This window comes from Salvelinus namaycush, chromosome 21 (genome assembly GCF_016432855.1).
Source record: "Salvelinus namaycush isolate Seneca chromosome 21, SaNama_1.0, whole genome shotgun sequence".
Lineage (NCBI taxonomy): Eukaryota > Metazoa > Chordata > Actinopteri > Salmoniformes > Salmonidae > Salvelinus > Salvelinus namaycush.
In genome coordinates, this window is record NC_052327.1 from 33,488,722 (window position 1) to 33,511,058 (window position 22,337).

A 22,337-nucleotide genomic window follows, 5' to 3' on the forward strand; every position below is an offset into this window, starting at 1 on the left:
CGAGCGAGAGGGAGAGAGAGCGAGCGAGCGAGAGGGAGAGAGGGCGAGCGAGCGAGAGGGAGAGAGGGCGAGCGAGCGAGAGGGAGAGAGGGCGAGCGAGCGAGAGGGAGAGAGGGCGAGCGAGCGAGAGGGAGAGAGGGCGAGCGAGCGAGAGGGAGAGAGGGCGAGCGAGCGAGAGGGAGAGAGGGCGAGCGAGCGAGAGGGAGAGAGGGCGAGCGAGCGAGAGGGAGAGAGGGCGAGCGAGCGAGAGGGAGAGCGAGCGAGAGGGAGAGAGGGAGAGAGGGCGAGCGAGCAAGAGGGCGAGCGAGCAAGAGGGGGAGCGAGCAAGAGGGGGAGCGAGCAAGAGGGGGAGCGAGCAAGAGGGCGAGCGAGCAAGAGGGCGAGCGAGCAAGAGGGCGAGCGAGCAAGAGGGCGAGCGAGCAAGAGGGCGAGCGAGCAAGAGGGCGAGCGAGCGGGAGGGCGAGCGAGCAAGAGGGCGAGCGAGCGGGAGAGCGAGCGAGAGGGAGAGCGAGCGAGAGGGAGAGCGAGCGAGAGGGAGAGCGAGCGAGAGGGAGAGCGAGCGAGAGGGAGAGCGAGGGAGAGGGCGAGCGAGCAAGAGGGGGAGAGGGCGAGCGAGCAAGAGGGGGAGAGGGCGAGCGAGCAAGAGGGGGAGAGGGCGAGCGAGCAAGAGGGGGAGAGGGCGAGCGAGCAAGAGGGGGAGAGGGCGAGCGAGCAAGAGGGGGAGAGGGCGAGCGAGCAAGAGGGGGAGAGGGCGAGCGAGCAAGAGGGGGAGAGGGCGAGCGAGCAAGAGGGGGAGAGGGCGAGCGAGCAAGAGGGGGAGAGGGCGAGCGAGCAAGAGGGGAGAGAGAGCGAGCGAGCAAGAGGGAGAGAGAGCGAGCGAGCAAGAGGGAGAGAGAGCGAGCGAGCAAGAGGGAGAGAGAGCGAGCGAGCAAGGGGGAGAGAGAGCGAGCGAGCAAGGGGGAGAGAGAGCGAGCGAGCAAGGGGGAGAGAGAGAGAGCGAGCGAGCAAGGGGGAGAGAGAGAGAGCGAGCGAGCAAGGGGGAGAGAGAGAGAGCGAGCGAGCAAGGGGGAGAGAGAGAGAGCGAGCGAGCAAGGGGGAGAGAGAGAGAGCGAGCGAGCAAGGGGGAGAGAGAGAGAGCGAGCGAGCAAGGGGGAGAGAGAGAGAGCGAGCGAGCAAGGGGGAGAGAGAGAGAGCGAGCGAGCAAGGGGGAGAGAGAGAGAGCGAGCGAGCAAGGGGGAGAGAGAGAGAGCGAGCGAGCAAGGGGGAGAGAGAGAGAGCGAGCGAGCAAGGGGGAGAGAGAGAGAGCGAGCGAGCAAGGGGGAGAGAGAGAGAGCGAGCGAGCAAGGGGGAGAGAGAGAGAGCGAGCGAGCAAGGGGGAGAGAGAGAGAGCGAGCGAGCAAGGGGGAGAGAGAGAGAGCGAGCGAGCAAGGGGGAGAGAGAGAGAGCGAGCGAGCAAGGGGGAGAGAGAGAGAGCGAGCGAGCAAGGGGGAGAGAGAGAGAGCGAGCGAGCAAGGGGGAGAGAGAGAGAGCGAGCGAGCAAGGGGGAGAGAGAGAGAGCGAGCGAGCAAGGGGGAGAGAGAGCGAGCGAGCGAGCAAGAGGGAGAGCGAGCGAGCGAGCAAGAGGGAGAGAGAGCGAGCGAGCAAGAGGGAGAGAGAGCGAGCGAGCAAGAGGGAGAGAGAGCGAGCGAGCAAGAGGGAGAGAGAGCGAGCGAGCAAGAGGGAGAGAGAGCGAGCGAGCAAGAGGGAGAGAGAGCGAGCGAGCAAGAGGGAGAGAGAGCGAGCGAGCAAGAGGGAGAGAGAGCGAGCGAGCAAGAGGGAGAGAGAGCGAGCGAGCAAGAGGGAGAGAGAGCGAGCGAGCTCATGTTACCTTTGGGATCCTCTTTCTTGTCTGTGTTTGGTTCATTAAGTTGTAAACTGAGTTTGCAGACTCGGATGAATAGTCCTCATTGTTCTCATCCGTTTCCCTTGTACCTGTAACAAATCATAGCAGCGTGTTGTAATGAGCATTTTGATACGTGATATACTATAATACACATACCATATTAAACCATCCAAACCAGGTCAAGCCAAATCAAGAGGGTAACCAGATAGAAAAATGTGAAAATAAAAGCACAAACAAGACTACAGTATCCACAGTTGGAAACTGGTTCAAGATGATTAATCAAGTGTCAGACTATTGTGAGGGCATTACCCATTAGTTCCCCCCATTAACCAATTATCTGGCTAAATCATCAGTATTCTTGTTGAATGAAATGCCATAACGCCTTCTGTATTCTATAAAGGCAGCCATATAGCTCATAGAGGCATTATTATTACCATGAGCGTGAGGTGACCTGAACTGGGGCCTACATGTACAGTTGAAATCCTAAGTTTACATACATTTAGGTTGGAGTCATTACACCTCGTTTTTTTTAACCACTCCAGAAATGTCTTTTTAACAAACTGTAGTTTTGGCAAGTCAGTTAGGACAACTATTTTGTGCATGACAAGTAATTTTTCCAACAATTGTTTACAGACAGATTATTTCACTTAATCACAATTCCAGTGGGTCAGAAGTTAACATACTCTAAATTGACTGTGCCTTTAAACAGCTTGGAAAATTCCAGAACATTTTCCAAGCTGAAAATAAAGCTTTAGAAGCTTCTGATAAACTAATTGACATCATTTGAGTCAATTGGATGTGTACCTGTGGAAGTATTTCAAGGCCTACCTTCAAACTCAGTGCCTCTTTGCTTGACATCATGGGAAAATCAAATGAAATCAGCCAAGACCTCAGAAAGTATATTGTGGACCTCCACAAGTCTGGTTCATCCAGCAATTTCCAAACGCCGGAAGGTACCACGTTCATCTGTATAAACAATAGTACACAAGTATAAACAGGAAGGAGACGCGTTCTGTCTCCTAGAGATGAACGTACTTTGGTGCGAAAAGTACAAATCAATCCCAGAACAACAGCAAAGGACCTCGTGAAGATGCTGGAGGAAACCGGTACAAAAGTATCTATATCCACAGTAAAAACTAGACCTATATCGACATAACCTGGAAGACTGCTCAGCAAGGAAGAAGCCATTGCTCCAAAACCGGCATAAAAAAGCCAGACTACGGTTTGCAACTGCACATGGGGACAAAGATCGTACTTTTTGGAGAAATGTCCTCTGGTCTGATGAAACAAAAATAGAACTGTTTGGCCCTAATGACCATCGTCATGTTTGAAAGAAAAAGGGGGAGGCTTGCAAGCCGAAGAACACCATCCCAACCGTGAAGCACGGGGATGGCCTCATGATGTTGTGGGGGTGCTTTGCTGCAGGAGGGACTGGTGCACTTCACAAAATAGATGGCATCATGCGCGAGGACAATTATGTGGATACATTGAAGCAACATCTCAAGACATCAGTCAGGAGGTTAAAGCTTGGTTGCAAATCGGTCTTCCAAATGGACAATGACCCCAAGCATATTTCTAAAGTTGTGGCAAAATGGCTTAAGGACAACAAAGTCAAGGTATTGGAGTGGCCATCACAAAGCCCTGACCTCAATCCTATAGAAAATGTGTGGGCAGAACTGAAAAACAGTGTGCGAGCAAGGAGACCTACAAACCTGACTCAGAAACACCAGCTCTGTCAGGAGGAATGGGCCAGAATTCACCCAACTTATTGTGGGAAGCTTGTGGAAGGCTACCTAAAACGTTTGTCCCAAGTTAAACAATTTAAAGGCAATGCTACCAAATACTAATTGAGTGTATGTAAACTTCTGACCCACTGGGAATGTGATGAAAGAAATAAAAGCTGAAATCATTCTCTACTATTATTCTGACATTTCAAATTCTTAAAATAAAGTGGTGATCCTAACTGACCTAAGACAGGGAATTTTTACTAGGATTAAATGTCAGGAATTGTGAAAAACTGAGTTTAAATGTATTTGGCTAAGGTGTATGTAAACTTCCAACTTCAACTGTATGTGTAACATGCAATCCTATCCTACCATGACAGACGCAAAGTCATAACCGTTCAGTCACACACCATCCTCATTATGGATTGAAGCTTACCTCAATCTAACTTTCAGAATACTGCATGTAACTGAAATATAGCATACCTTAGAAGTAGTAAAACTCCACAGTTATGGAGTAATTTATGGAGAATAGTAGGCATTATAGCAACATTATTTTCCATATGTAGTATGGTAGGTAACACATCGGAATATCGGGTACCATTATGTAACTGTTGTGCATGGAGTTTACATTTCTGGCGCTTCAGGAAGTAGACTCTTGAGCAGGGGCCGTGTATGCAGTAGCTACTTCTGGAAGTGTGTTGTACTGTGGCATCAGATGAGGCGTGAGAGAACGACCCAGAACAGCAGCCTACCAGTGATGGATGCAGGTGAGTTGCGGAACATCTCGTAAACCTTAGAGATGTACAGCACCATCATCAGCTTGTCTGGGTCCTGGTCCAGAGCCATCTCCTTCCCCGTGGTCACAGGCTGGATACCAAATTCACGCTCTGCTATGTCAAAGGCCAGCTGGTTGTTCTTGGCTGAGTCCTCCTCATTCAGGGAGTCAAAGTCACTAGGATGGAGAGAGAGAAAGAGAAGAGGCATCAGGTTTACATCCTATAAGATCTCAATAAAGATGTTTCCCCGATGAAGTGAGAATGTTGGTTTAATGATGCATTTTATATCGTTCTGCTTTCCACACCAGAGCGATGAAAGTGGAACTGAAAAGGTGAGATCTCAGGCCCTTCGCAACAGCCCTAGTAATGTTATGAACATGTTTCCTTTCAATAAAAGGGTTTAATTCAGAACGAACCAATCACATACACCGGTGACACAGAAAGGAAGGTGGGTGGGATTACCCAATTGGGAGCTAGAGCCAGAGCCAGAGGGATGAGGTCATCACGACTGCATCCCCAGCCCTCTCAGACTGCATCGACACAGCGTAAGGGATAAATAAGACCCATTTGACACAGCGTAAGGGATAAATAAGACCCATTTGACACAGCGTAAGGGATAAGACCCATTTGACACAGCGTAAGGGATAAGACCCATTTGACACAGCGTAAGGGATAAGACCCATTTGACACAGCGTAAGGGATAAGACCCATTTGACACAGCGTAAGGGATAAGACCCATTTGACACAGCGTAAGGGATAAGACCCATTTGACACAGCGTAAGGGATAAGACCCATTTGACACAGCGTAAGGGATAAGACCCATTTGACACAGCGTAAGGGATAAGACCCATTTGACACAGCGTAAGGGATAAGACCCATTTGACACAGCGTAAGGGATAAAACCCATTTATCATTTAGGTAAACCAGAAACATTTCAAGGCCTGGAGCTCATAAGTGCCGTCGGTATCTAATACTGTAAGTTCAAATACTTTATAAACATTTGGAGTGCAATATGATAACCAAATGCTCTTTCCTTTGTGTGGTTTGGGCCATTTCTCTACATAGACAAATCTAGCTGTTTCCTACAAAGTTCAGGACAGTTTAACTTGAGTCCCACACCTTAAGTTTAACAGAAGTTTTGTCAACAGTATAATCAATGTCACTGTTGACATTTTCAACAGCACAACATGTGACAGAACCAAAGGCAGTGCACGGTCACAGACAAGATGATAACCAGTGTGTGCTTTGATGATGGCGTTAAGACCACGACTGTGTGTGTGTGTACAATGTGTGTGTGTATACAATGTATATACATATGTGTGTTCTCTCACATGAGGTCAGGTCGCATGAGGTGTATAAGAGCACAGAGCGCCAGGCCACTCTTCCAGGAGGAGGTGAGGTTGGTGACGTCCACGCCTCTATAACCCAGAGTCTGCTTCTGACACCAGGTGAGGAGGCGGCTTGGCCGGATGTCCGACTCTGGAAGAAGAGGGGTCAACCAATCAGTCAGCCAATCACTGACATCCTCACCAAATAACAAAACCCACGGAGAAAGATAAACACACCAGGCTACAGTTCATAGACATCACAGTGGTGTAATAACACCTCAAAGTTAAGGGAGTATGAGGGAAGGGGAACGTAGGTCAGCACACACTTTTGTTGGGCATGTTTGACCCTGTTTAATGTGCCAGCCTGTAACTGTGATAATAAAAGGAACAATGGCTTAACTGTCAGCTGAGGAAAGTTCATTGGACAACGAGATAGAGTACCAATAGAACGTCACGAGGAGCCATTATGTCCTAATGACCGATCCTCACGGTCAGCTCCTGCCCCATACACTCAAAAATCATTTGAGTCATTTAGCAGACACTGCTATCCAGAGCAATTAGCATTTAGTGCCTTGCTCAAGGGCACATAAACAGATTGGTTCAAATCCCCTAACAGACTGAACAGCGACCTTTCGGTTACTAGCCCAACGCTCTTAACCACTAGGCTACCTGTAGAACAGACGTTCCCATTCAAGTCAATGATCCATGATGGGTGGAACTGCAGACGTAATTGTATTTCTATGTCCTGGCTGTGTCTGAGCCTGTGATATGATTAGAGGATGATGCATCAGACATGGGTTAGTCAGAGATGACAGGCCTGAGAAATGCCAGGTCTCAGACTGTGGTCAGTCTGTTTTCGTGAAGACTCACTTCGTCTGGAGAGACTGACAGATCTATGTGTGGGTCCACAGCATTCCAGAGGATAGGAGTCCTGCTGCCCGTCTAAGAACAGGTGACACACCTGAGAGAGAAAGCTCGCGTGATGAGTTTCTTTAACATGAAAATGTCAATACATGTCAAGCATGTTAATGTCAACTGTTCTAAATAAAACAACCTGTTTAAAGTGTGAGGTACTCTCCATCTCAGACAGACCTGATGTGGCTTGACACAGCTGGAGTTGAGGTTGGGGTACCGTGTTACCGGGTCAATGGTGTACTGCTCAAAATTCTTTGAGATGTTCTCTGTCGTTGTTTGGGGTAATAGCCTGTAGAGACTCTCCCTACAAACGTAACAGAAGATGATCATTCATTTTCTGTTAAAAGCAAAACAACAGATGACCTGTTACATTGGGGAACAGTAAACTCTACAAAAAATGTTTTAATAATAAAATAAAAACAATCACCTTAATGTCCACCAATAGGATAACCAAACATTTACTAACCTGTAACATGGATCTAATCCTAATTTGAATGTAGACACCTGACAGCAATTTTTTCAGTTACTGAAACTATTTTCTCATCATTATGGATGAAGTCATAGAAACTCATCCCATTAGGTCTGTGTGTGGACTTACATATTACTTCAGTCACATCCCTTCAGTCACAGCCTACTGTAGTACCTTTCTGCCAGGATCTCCAGGGGGGTCTTGCCCTGCACCCAGCCCCTCACCATCCACACCGTGTCAAAGGCAGCCAGGAAGCCTCGAGCACAGCCAGTCCCCATGGGCCAGAAGGGCTAGAGAAAGAGAACATGTACAGGGTCAATACATTCAGGAGACACACCAGTAGTTGAGCGACAATAAGCAAACTAGAAATGTTCAGAATCTGCCAATAGGGAATGTGTGGTGGAAACCATGCTCATCTGATCTACTGGAACCACCCCAAAGGAAAACCATGCTCATCTGATCTACTGGAACCACCCCAAAGGAAAACCATGCTCATCTGATCTACTGGAACCACCCCAAAGGAAAACCATGCTCATCTGATCTACTGGAACCACCCCAAAGGAAAACCATGCTCATCTGATCTACTGGAACCACCCCAAAGGAAAACCATGCTCATCTGATCTACTGGAACCACCCCAAAGGAAAACCATGCTCGTCTGATCTACTGGAACCACCCCGAAGGAAAACCATGCTCATCTGATCTACTGGAACCACCCCAAAGGAAAACCATCTCCAGAAAACCATTCCCACATTTGTTTCTTCAAACAAGTTGAAACAGGATTTAATTGCACATACAACACATCTACTGTTGGCTCTTGTGACTTGAGGCATTTAGGCAAAGCTTTAAATATCGACTGGCACTAGAGCGAGGAATGAAATGAACAGTGATCTATACCTGCGTCATATTTATTAGGCACCAAAGAGATGAAAAACAATTTGAAACAGAGGAAAAACCTTAAGTTGTCCAATAAGAAATGAGTCTTTGTTTTCTGATACATTTTTCTACAACCCCCCCCCCCCTTCACCTCCAGTAGACTGTCCCCCACCAGGGACACAAGTAGCTGGTGTCCGTACTTCTCCCTGACAAGAGCTGCGTTCTCCGAGGCGTACATGCAGGTAAAGTCGAACATGGCCACGTCGGGCTGGCTGCAGTGGTTGATGGCGTAGTCTAGAGAGGGCAACTGGTAGTTGGTGCCAAAGTCGGCCGCCTCACGGGCGTAGGAGAGAAGAGCCTCCTGGTTCACGTTGTCTCGGCCCAGCAGCTTCTCTGTTTCAACGTGATCCTGCAGGACAAGAAAAAGGGAGGGTTGATGGGAAATCAGTGGTATTGCTCCGAAAGGGTCAGAGCTCTACCTTCACCAGGCCCTAGTTGCAGCCATAGAGATGGTTGTAGACTATAACTGGGGCCAGCTGCTGAAACATCAAAAGGAACAGGTCTCACCTCAGGGAACAAGCAATTACAGGGGTTACACTTCTACCCCATTATTCTTACAGATCAACGCTAACACAGGCAATCACCATTATTTTATCAAAACTTATTTTCATTGTAGGAACTAAGATGCAATTCAAGAGCTTGATGACAACTAATCAGTCAAGGCAGCAGTGCAATAATTAGAGTTAAGACGACATACGGAGGTCACATTCAGAGCAGGAGGGATGAGGACTCGATCTTCACAAAGTGAGGATATGAAATGAAAACGAGCCTTCGGAAACAAAACATCTGATATGGAAATGAAGCCTGGGAGGGCTGTGTCTGTTAATAGACCTCGTCCTGATACAATGAGTACTGTTGTAATAATAACACCACCAATCACCCTTATCCTCTCAGAGGACACTACTTCCTGTAGAGAGAGAATACTCATCGTTATAACTCATGAAAACGAGGCCGTTGCCGACTGTCTGGGCCTCTCTCCCAAACATGCTGGGTTTGAGAGAGATGTGCCTCCCTGTGGATGCTAATGAAATGGGGCGGGGTAATCACTGGTGCCGACTAACACTGACGTATAGTTAAACACGTCTAGTTAAACGCGTGCGTCCACACACACACACACGTCTAGTTAAACGCGTGCGTCCACACACACACACACGTCTAGTTAAACGCGTGCGTCCACACACACACACACACGTCTAGTTAAACGCGTGCGTCCACACACACACACGTCTAGTTAAACGCGTGCGTCCACACACACACACACACGTCTAGTTAAACGCGTGCGTCCACACACACGTCCACACACACGTCTAGTTAAACGCGTGCGTCCACACACACACACGTCTAGTTAAACGCGTGCGTCCACACACACACACACACGTCTAGTTAAACGCGTGCGTCCACACACACACACACACGTCTAGTTAAACGCGTGCGTCCACACACACACACACACACACACACACACGTCTAGTTAAACGCGTGCGTCCACACACACACACGTCTAGTTAAACGCGTGCGTCCACACACACACACGTCTAGTTAAACGCGTGCGTCCACACACACACACACACACACACACACGTCTAGTTAAACGCGTGCGTCCACACACACGTCTAGTTAAACGCGTGCGTCCACACACACGTCTAGTTAAACGCGTACGTCCACGCACACACACGTCTAGTTAAACGCGTGCGTCCACGCACACACACGTCTAGTTAAACGCGTGCGTCCACGCACACACACGTCTAGTTAAACGCGTGCGTCCACGCACACACACGTCTAGTTAAACGCGTGCGTCCACGCACACACACGTCTAGTTAAACGCGTGCGTCCACGCACACACGTCTAGTTAAACGTGTGCGTCCACACACACACACGTCTAGTTAAACGTGTGCGTCCACACACACACGTCTAGTTAAACGTGTGCGTCCACACACACACACACGTCTAGTTAAACGTGTGCGTCCACACACACACACGTCTAGTTAAACGCGTGCGTCCACACACACACACGTCTAGTTAAACGCGTGCGTCCACACACACACACACACGTCTAGTTAAACGCGTGCGTCCACACACACACACACACGTCTAGTTAAACGCGTGCGTCCACACACACACACACACACACACACACGTCTAGTTAAACGCGTGCGTCCACACACACACACGTCTAGTTAAACGCGTGCGTCCACACACACACACACACACACGTCTAGTTAAACGCGTGCGTCCACACACACACACACACACACGTCTAGTTAAACGCGTGCGTCCACACACACACACACGTCTAGTTAAACGCGTGCGTCCACACACACACACACACACACGTCTAGTTAAACGCGTGCGTCCACACACACACACACGTCTAGTTAAACGCAAGCGTCCACACACACACACACGTCTAGTTAAACGCGTGCGTCCACACACACGTCTAGTTAAACGCGTGCGTCCACACACACACACACGTCTAGTTAAACGCGTGCGTCCACACACACACACACACACACGTCTAGTTAAACGCGTGCGTCCACACACACACACACACGTCTAGTTAAACGCGTGCGTCCACACACACACACACACACGTCTAGTTAAACGCGTGCGTCCACACACACACACACACACACACACACGTCTAGTTAAACGCGTGCGTCCACACACACACACACACACACGTCTAGTTAAACGCGTGCGTCCACACACACACACACACACACGTCTAGTTAAACGCGTGCGTCCACACACACACACACACACACACGTCTAGTTAAACGCGTGCGTCCACACACACACACGTCTAGTTAAACGCAAGCGTCCACACACACGTCTAGTTAAACGCGTGCGTCCACACACACGTCTAGTTAAACGCGTGCGTCCACACACACACATACGTCTAGTTAAACGCGTGCGTCCACACACACACACGTCTAGTTAAACGTGTGCGTCCACGCACACACACGTCTAGTTAAACGCGTGCGTCCACGCACACACACGTCTAGTTAAACGCGTGCGTCCACGCACACACACGTCTAGTTAAATGTGTGCGTCCACGCACACACACGTCTAGTTAAACGTGTGCGTCCACACACACGCGTCTAGTTAAACGTGTGCGTCCACACACACGCGTCTAGTTAAACGTGTGCGTCCACACACACGCGTCTAGTTAAACGTGTGCGTCCACACACACGCGTCTAGTTAAACGTGTGCGTCCACACACACACACGTCTAGTTAAACGTGTGCGTCCACACACACGCGTCTAGTTAAACGTGTGCGTCCACACACACACACGTCTAGTTAAACGTGTGCGTCCACACACACAAACGTCTAGTTAAACGTGTGCGTCCACACACACACACGTCTAGTTAAACGCGTGCGTCCACACACACACGTCTAGTTAAACGCGTGCGTCCACACACACACACACGTCTAGTTAAACGCGTGCGTCCACACACACGCGTCTAGTTAAACGCGTGCGTCCACACACACACACGTCTAGTTAAACGCGTGCGTCCACACACACACACACACGTCTAGTTAAACGCGTGCATCCACACACACACACACACACACGTCTAGTTAAACGCGTGCGTCCACACACACACGTCTAGTTAAACGCGTGCGTCCACACACACACACACACACGTCTAGTTAAACGCGTGCGTCCACACACACACACACACACACGTCTAGTTAAACGCGTGCGTCCACACACACACACACACACACGTCTAGTTAAACGCGTGCGTCCACACACACACACACACGTCTAGTTAAACGCGTGCGTCCACACACACACACACACACACACACGTCTAGTTAAACGCGTGCGTCCACACACACACACACACACACACACGTCTAGTTAAACGCGTGCGTCCACACACACACACACACACACGTCTAGTTAAACGCAAGCGTCCACACACACACACACACACGTCTAGTTAAACGCGTGCGTCCACACACACGTCTAGTTAAACGCGTGCGTCCACACACACACACGTCTAGTTAAACGCGTGCGTCCACACACACACGTCTAGTTAAACGTGTGCGTCCACACACACGCGTCTAGTTAAACGTGTGCGTCCACACACACGCGTCTAGTTAAACGTGTGCGTCCACACACACGCGTCTAGTTAAACGTGTGCGTCCACACACACACGCGTCTAGTTAAACGTGTGCGTCCACACACACAAACGTCTAGTTAAACGTGTGCGTCCACACACACACACGTCTAGTTAAACGCGTGCGTCCACACACACACGTCTAGTTAAACGCGTGCGTCCACACACACACACGTCTAGTTAAACGCGTGCGTCCACACACACACACACGTCTAGTTAAACGCGTGCGTCCACACACACGCGTCTAGTTAAACGCGTGCGTCCACACACACACACGTCTAGTTAAACGCGTGCGTCCACACACACACACACACGTCTAGTTAAACGCGTGCATCCACACACACACACACACGTCTAGTTAAACGCGTGCGTCCACACACACACGTCTAGTTAAACGCGTGCGTCCACACACACACACACACACGTCTAGTTAAACGCGTGCGTCCACACACACACACACACACACGTCTAGTTAAACGCGTGCGTCCACACACACACACACACACACACGTCTAGTTAAACGCGTGCGTCCACACACACACACACACGTCTAGTTAAACGCGTGCGTCCACACACACACACACACACACACGTCTAGTTAAACGCGTGCGTCCACACACACACACACACACACACACACACACACGTCTAGTTAAACGCGTGCGTCCACACACACACACACACACACACACGTCTAGTTAAACGCAAGCGTCCACACACACACACACACACGTCTAGTTAAACGCGTGCGTCCACACACACGTCTAGTTAAACGCGTGCGTCCACACACACACATACGTCTAGTTAAACGCAAGCGTCCACACACACACATACGTCTAGTTAAACGCAAGCGTCCACACACACACACACACACGTCTAGTTAAACGCGTGCGTCCACACACACGTCTAGTTAAACGCGTGCGTCCACACACACACACGTCTAGTTAAACGCGTGCGTCCACACACACACATACGTCTAGTTAAACGCGTGCGTCCACACACACACACACGTCTGGTTAAAAGCGTGCGTCCACACACACACACACACACGTCTAGTTAAACGCGTGCGTCCACACACACACACACGTCTAGTTAAACGCGTGCGTCCACACACACGTCTAGTTAAACGCGTGCGTCCACACACACGTCTAGTTAAACGCGTGCGTCCACACACACGTCTAGTTAAACGCGTGCGTCCACACACACGTCTAGTTAAACGCGTGCGTCCACACACACACACACACACACACGTCTAGTTAAACGCGTGCGTCCACACACACACACACACACACACGTCTAGTTAAACGCGTGCGTCCACACACACACACACGTCTAGTTAAACGCGTGCGTCCACACACACACACGTCTAGTTAAACGCGTGCGTCCACACACACACACGTCTAGTTAAACGCGTGCGTCCACACACACACACACGTCTAGTTAAACGCGTGCGTCCACACACACACACACACATGTCTAGTTAAACGCGTGCGTCAACACACACACGCGTCTAGTTAAACGCGTGCGTCCACACACACACGCGTCTAGTTAAACGCGCGCGTCCACACACACACGCGTCTAGTTAAACGCGCGCGTCCACACACACACACACACACGTCTAGTTAAACGCGTGCGTCCACACACACACACACACACGTCTAGTTAAACGCGTGCGTCCACACACACACACACACACGTCTAGTTAAACGCGTGCGTCCACACACACACACACACACGTCTAGTTAAACGCGTGCGTCCACACACACACACACACACGTCTAGTTAAACGCGTGCGTCCACACACACACACGTCTAGTTAAACGCGTGCGTCCACACACACACACGTCTAGTTAAACGCGTGCGTCCACACACACACACGTCTAGTTAAACGCGTGCGTCCACACACACACACGTCTAGTTAAACGCGTGCGTCCACACACACACACGTCTAGTTAAACGCGTGCGTCCACACACACACACGTCTAGTTAAACGCGTGCGTCCACACACACACACACGTCTAGTTAAACGCGTGCGTCCACACACACACACGTCTAGTTAAACGCGTGCGTCCACACACACACGTCTAGTTAAACGCGTGCGTCCACCACACCACGTCTAGTTAAACGCGTGCGTCCACACACACGTCTAGTTAAACGCGTGCGTCCACACACACACACACACGTCTAGTTAAACGCGTGCGTCCACACACACACACACACACACACGTCTAGTTAAACGCGTGCGTCCACACACACACACACACACACGTCTAGTTAAACGCGTGCGTCCACACACACACACGTCTAGTTAAACGCGTGCGTCCACACACACACACACGTCTAGTTAAACGCGTGCGTCCACACACACACACACGTCTAGTTAAACGCGTGCGTCCACACACACACACACGTCTAGTTAAACGCGTGCGTCCACACACACACACGTCTAGTTAAACGCGTGCGTCCACACACACACACGTCTAGTTAAACGCGTGCGTCCACACACACACACGTCTAGTTAAACGCGTGCGTCTAGTTAAACGCGTGCGTCCACACACACACGTCTAGTTAAACGCGTGCGTCCACACACACGTCTAGTAAAACGCGTGCGTCCACACACACACGTCTAGTTAAACGCGTGCGTCCACACACACGTCTAGTTAAACGCGTGCGTCCACACACACGTCTAGTTAAACGCGTGCGTCCACACACACGTCTAGTTAAACGCGTGCGTCCACACACACGTCTAGTTAAACGCGTGCGTCCACACACACACACACACACACACACACGTCTAGTAAAACGCGTGCGTCCACACACACGTCTAGTTAAACGCGTGCGTCCACACACACGTCTAGTTAAACGCGTGCGTCCACACACGTCTAGTTAAACGCGTGCGTCCACACACACGTCTAGTTAAACGCGTGCGTCCACACACACACACACACACACACACACACGTCTAGTTAAACGCGTGCGTCCACACACACACACACACGTCTAGTTAAACGCGTGCGTCCACACACACACACACGTCTAGTTAAACGCGTGCGTCCACACACACACACACACACACACGTCTAGTTAAACGCGTGCGTCCACACACACACAAGTCTAGTTAAACGCGTGCGTCCACACACACACACGTCTAGTTAAACGCGTGCGTCCACACACACACACACACACGTCTAGTTAAACGCGTGCGTCAACACACACACACGTCTAGTTAAACGCGTGCGTCCACACACACACACGTCTAGTTAAACGCGTGCGTCCACACACACACACGTCTAGTTAAACGCGTGCGTCCACACACACACACACACACGTCTAGTTAAACGCGTGCGTCAACACACACACACGTCTAGTTAAACGCGTGTGTCCACACACACACACACACACGTCTAGTTAAACGCGTGCGTCCACACACACACACACACACGTCTAGTTAAACGCGTGCGTCCACACACACACACACACACGTCTAGTTAAACGCGTGCGTCCACACACACACACGTCTAGTTAAACGCGTGCGTCCACGCACACACACGTCTAGTTAAACGCGTGCGTCCACGGACACACACGTCTAGTTAAACGCGTGCGTCCACGCACACACACGTCTAGTTAAACGCGTGCGTCCACGCACACACACGTCTAGTTAAACGCGTGCGTCCACGCACACACACGTCTAGTTAAACGCGTGCGTCCACGCACACACACGTCTAGTTAAACGCGTGCGTCCACGCACACACACGTCTAGTTAAACGCGTGCGTCCACGCACACACACGTCTAGTTAAACGCGTGCGTCCACGCACACACACGTCTAGTTAAACGCGTGCGTCCACACACACACGTCTAGTTAAACGCGTGCGTCAACACACACACACGTCTAGTTAAACGCGTGCGTCCACACACACACACACACGTCTAGTTAAACGCGTGCGTCCACACACACACACACGTCTAGTTAAACGCGTGCGTCCACACACACGTCTAGTTAAACGCGTGCGTCCACACACACGTCTAGTTAAACGCGTGCGTCCACACACGTCTAGTTAAACGCGTGCGTCCACACACACACACACGTCTAGTTAAACGCGTGCGTCCACACACACACACACACACACACAAACACGTCTAGTTAAACGCGTGCGTCCACACACACACACACACACACACGTCTAGTTAAACGCGTGCGTCCACACACACACAAGTCTAGTTAAACGCGTGCGTCCACACACACACACGTCTAGTTAAACGCGTGCGTCCACACACACACACACACACGTCTAGTTAAACGCGTGCGTCAACACACACACACGTCTAGTTAAACGCGTGTGTCCACACACACACACACACACGTCTAGTTAAACGCGTGCGTCCACACACACACACACACACGTCTAGTTAAACGCGTGCGTCCACACACACACACGTCTAGTTAAACGCGTGCGTCCACGCACACACACGTCTAGTTAAACGCGTGCGTCCACGCACACACACGTCTAGTTAAACGCGTGCGTCCACGCACACACACGTCTAGTTAAACGCGTGCGTCCACGCACACACACGTCTAGTTAAACGCGTGCGTCCACGCACACACACGTCTAGTTAAACGCGTGCGTCCACGCACACACACGTCTAGTTAAACGCGTGCGTCCACGCACACACACGTCTAGTTAAACGCGTGCGTCCACACACACACGTCTAGTTAAACGCGTGCGTCAACACACACACACGTCTAGTTAAACGCGTGCGTCCACACACACACACACACGTCTAGTTAAACGCGTGCGTCCACACACACACACACGTCTAGTTAAACGCGTGCGTCCACACACACACACACACACGTCTAGTTAAACGCGTGCGTCCACACACGTCTAGTTAAACGCGTGCGTCCACACACACACACGTCTAGTTAAACGCGTGCGTCCACACACACACACACGTCTAGTTAAACGCGTGCGTCCACACACACACACACGTCTAGTTAAACGCGTGCGTCCACACACACACACACACGTCTAGTTAAACGCGTGCGTCCACACACACACACACACACGTCTAGTTAAACGCGTGCGTCCACACACACACACACACATCTAGTTAAACGCGTGCGTCCACACACACACACACACGTCTAGTTAAACGCGTGCGTCCACACACACACACACACGTCTAGTCAAACGCGTGCGTCCACACACACACGTCTAGTTAAACGCGTGCGTCCACACACACACGTCTAGTTAAACGCGTGCGTCCACACACACACACACACGTCTAGTTAAACGCGTGCGTCCACACACACACACGTCTAGTTAAACGCGTGCGTCCACACACACACGTCTAGTTAAACGCGTGCGTCCACGCACACACACGTCTAGTTAAACGCGTGCGTCCACGCACACACACGTCTAGTTAAACGCGTGCGTCCACGCACACACACGTCTAGTTAAACGCGTGCGTCCACGCACACACACGTCTAGTTAAACGCGTGCGTCCACGCACACACACGTCTAGTTAAACGCGTGCGTCCACGCACACACACGTCTAGTTAAACGCGTGCGTCCACACACACACGTCTAGTTAAACGCGTGCGTCAACACACACACACGTCTAGTTAAACGCGTGCGTCCACACACACACACACACGTCTAGTTAAACGCGTGCGTCCACACACACACACACGTCTAGTTAAACGCGTGCGTCCACACACACACACGTCTAGTTAAACGCGTGCGTCCACACACACACACACACACGTCTAGTTAAACGCGTGCGTCCACACACGTCTAGTTAAACGCGTGCGTCCACACACACACACACGTCTAGTTAAACGCGTGCGTCCACACACACACACACGTCTAGTTAAACGCGTGCGTCCACACACACACACACACGTCTAGTTAAACGCGTGCGTCCACACACACACACACATCTAGTTAAACGCGTGCGTCCACACACACACACACACGTCTAGTTAAACGCGTGCGTCCACACACACACACACACACGTCTAGTCAAACGCGTGCGTCCACACACACACGTCTAGTTAAACGCGTGCGTCCACACACACACGTCTAGTTAAACGCGTGCGTCCACACACACACACACACGTCTAGTTAAACGCGTGCGTCCACACACACACACGTCTAGTTAAACGCGTGCGTCCACACACACACGTCTAGTTAAACGCGTGCGTCCACACACACGTCTAGTTAAACGCGTGCGTCCACACACACGTCTAGTTAAACGCGTGCGTCCACACACACGTCTAGTTAAACGCGTGCGTCCACACACACGTCTAGTTAAACGCGTGCGTCCACACACACGTCTAGTTAAACGCGTGCGTCCACACACACGTCTAGTTAAACGCGTGCGTCCACACACACACACACACACACACACACACACACACACGTCTAGTTAAACGCGTGCGTCCACACACACACACACGTCTAGTTAAACGCGTGCGTCCACACACACACACACACGTCTAGTTAAACGCGTGCGTCCACACACACACACACACACACACACACACACACACACACGTCTAGTTAAACGCGTGCGTCCACACACACACACAAACACGTCTAGTTAAACGCGTGCATCCACACACACACACACACACGTCTAGTTAAACGCGTGCGTCCACACACACACACGTCTAGTTAAACGCGTGCGTCCACACACACACACGTCTAGTTAAACGCGTGCGTCCACACACACACACACGTCTAGTTAAACGCGTGCGTCCACACACACACACACACACGTCCACACACACGTCTAGTTAAACGCGTGCGTCCACACACACACACGTCTAGTTAAACGCGTGCGTCCACACACACACACACACGTCTAGTTAAACGCGTGCGTCCACACACACACACACGTCTAGTTAAACGCGTGCGTCCACACACACACACGTCTAGTTAAACGCGTGCGTCCACACACACACACACACACACGTCTAGTTAAACGCGTGCGTCCACACACACACACACACACACACACACACACACACACACACGTCTAGTTAAACGCGTGCGTCCACACACACGTCTAGTTAAACGCGTGCGTCCACACACACACACACACACACACGTCTAGTTAAACGCGTACGTCCACGCACACACACGTCCAGTTAAACGCGTGCGTCCACGCACACACACGTCTAGTTAAACGCGTGCGTCCACGCACACACACACGTCTAGTTAAACGCGTGCGTCCACGCACACACACACGTCTAGTTAAACGCGTGCGTCCACGCACACACACACGTCTAGTTAAACGCGTGCGTCCACGCACACACACGTCTAGTTAAACGCGTGCGTCCACGCACACACACGTCTAGTTAAACGCGTGCGTCCACGCACACACACGTCTAGTTAAACGCGTGCGTCCACGCACACACACGTCTAGTTAAACGCGTGCGTCCACGCACACACACGTCTAGTTAAACGTGTGCGTCCACACACACACGTCTAGTTAAACGTGTGCGTCCACACACACACACGTCTAGTTAAACGTGTGCGTCCACACACACACACGTCTAGTTAAACGTGTGCGTCCACACACACACACGTCTAGTTAAACGTGTGCGTCCACACACACACGTCTAGTTAAACGCGTGCGTCCACACACACACACGTCTAGTTAAACGCGTGCGTCCACACACACACACACGTCTAGTTAAACGCGTGCGTCCACACACACGTCTAGTTAAACGCGTGCGTCCACACACACACACACACGTCTAGTTAAACGCGTGCGTCCACACACACACACACACGTCTAGTTAAACGCGTGCGTCCACACACACACACACACACACACACGTCTAGTTAAACGCGTGCGTCCACACACACACACACACACACACACACACGTCTAGTTAAACGCGTGCGTCCACACACACACACACACACACACGTCTAGTTAAACGCGTGCGTCCACACACACACACACGTCTAGTTAAACGCGTGCGTCCACACACACGTCTAGTTAAACGCGTGCGTCCACACACACACATACGTCTAGTTAAACGCGTGCGTCCACACACACACACACGTCTAGTTAAACGCGTGCGTCCACACACACACACACACACGTCTAGTTAAACGCGTGCGTCCACACACACGTCTAGTTAAACGCGTGCGTCCACACACACGTCTAGTTAAACGCGTGCGTCCACACACACGTCTAGTTAAACGTGTGCGTCCACACACACACACGTCTAGTTAAACGTGTGCGTCCACACACACACACGTCTAGTTAAACGTGTGCGTCCACACACACACACGTCTAGTTAAACGCGTGCGTCCACACACACACACGTCTAGTTAAACGCGTGCGTCCACACACACACACGTCTAGTTAAACGCGTGCGTCCACACACACACGTCTAGTTAAACGCGTGCGTCCACACACGTCTAGTTAAACGCGTGCGTCCACACACACACGTCTAGTTAAACGCGTGCGTCCACACACACACACGTCTAGTTAAACGCGTGCGTCCACACACACACACACGCTAGTTAACGCGTGCGTCCACACACACGTCTAGTTAAACGCGTGCGTCCACACACACACACACACGTCTAGTTAAACGCGTGCGTCCACACACACACACACACGTCTAGTTAAACGCGTGCGTCCACACACACACACACACGTCTAGTTAAACGCGTGCGTCCACACACACACACACACGTCTAGTTAAACGCGTGCGTCACACACACACACACACACACACACGTCTAGTTAAACGCGTGCGTCCACAACAACACACACGTCTAGTTAAACGCGTGCGTCCACACACACGTCTAGTTAAACGCGTGCGTCCACACACACACACACACACACACACGTCTAGTTAAACGCGTGCGTCCACACACACACACCACACACGTCTAGTTAAACGCGTGCGTCACACCACACACACGTCTAGTTAAACGCGTGCGTCCACACACACGCTCCTAGTTAAACGCGTGCGTCCACACACACACATCGTCTAGTTAAACGCGTGCGTCCACCCACACACACACGTCTAGTTAAACGCGTGCGTCCACACACACACACACACGTCTAGTTAAACGCGTGCGTCCACACACACGTCTAGTTTAAACGCGTGCGTCCACACACACGTCTAGTTAAACGCGTGCGTCCACACACACACACACACACACGTCTAGTTAAACGCGTGCGTCCACACACACACACAGACACACACACACACGTCTAGTTAAACGCGTGCGTCACACACACACACACACACACACGTCTAGTTAAACCCGTGCGTCCACACACACACACGTCTAGTTAAACGCGTGCGTCCACACACACACACACACACGTCTAGTTAAACGCGTGCGTCCCACACACACACACACGTCTAGTTTAAACGCGTGCGTCCACACACACACACACACACACGTCTAGTTAAACGCGTGCGTCCACACACACACACACACACGTCTAGTTAAACGCGTGCGTCCACACACACACACACGTCTAGTTAAACGCGTGCGTCCACACACACACGTCTAGTTAAACGCGTGCGTCCACACACACACACACGTCTAGTTAAACGCGTGCGTCCACACACACACCACGTCTAGTTAAACGCGTGCGTCCACACACACACGTCTAGTTAAACGCGTGCGTCCACACACACACACGTCTAGTTAAACGCGTGCGTCCACACACACGTCTAGTTAAACGCGTGCGTCCACACACACACACACGTCTAGTTAAACGCGTGCGTCCACACACACACACGTCTAGTTAAACGCGTGCGTCCACACACACACACACACACGTCTAGTTAAACGCGTGCGTCCACACACACACACACACACGTCTAGTTAAACGCGTGCGTCCACACACACACACGTCTAGTTAAACGCGTGCGTCCACGCACACACACGTCTAGTTTAAACGCGTGCGTCCACGGACACACACGTCTAGTTAAACGCGTGCGTCCACGGACACACACGTCTAGTTAAACGCGTGCGTCCACGCACACACACGTCTAGTTAAACGCGTGCGTCCACGCACACACACGTCTAGTTAAACGCGTGCGTCCACGCACACACACGTCTAGTTAAACGCGTGCGTCCACGCACACACACGTCTAGTCTAAACGCGTGCGTCCACGCACACACAC

General features: G+C 51.0%; 1 protein-coding gene across 1 annotated transcript in view; it reads right to left on the reverse strand.

Annotated features, from left to right (window-relative positions):
* Positions 1–22,337, reverse strand: part of mical2b (microtubule associated monooxygenase, calponin and LIM domain containing 2b) — a 79,031-nt gene that overhangs the window by 33,084 nt on the left and 23,610 nt on the right. Inside the window, exons 7-13 of the mRNA XM_039016910.1 lie at positions 8,120–8,377; positions 7,269–7,384; positions 6,803–6,929; positions 6,581–6,671; positions 5,714–5,861; positions 4,349–4,558; positions 1,868–1,964 (exon numbers count right to left, since the gene is read on the reverse strand). Of these exons, the coding sequence (XP_038872838.1) occupies positions 1,868–1,964; positions 4,349–4,558; positions 5,714–5,861; positions 6,581–6,671; positions 6,803–6,929; positions 7,269–7,384; positions 8,120–8,377 (1,047 nt within the window). The remainder of the gene's footprint in view (positions 1–1,867; positions 1,965–4,348; positions 4,559–5,713; positions 5,862–6,580; positions 6,672–6,802; positions 6,930–7,268; positions 7,385–8,119; positions 8,378–22,337) is intronic.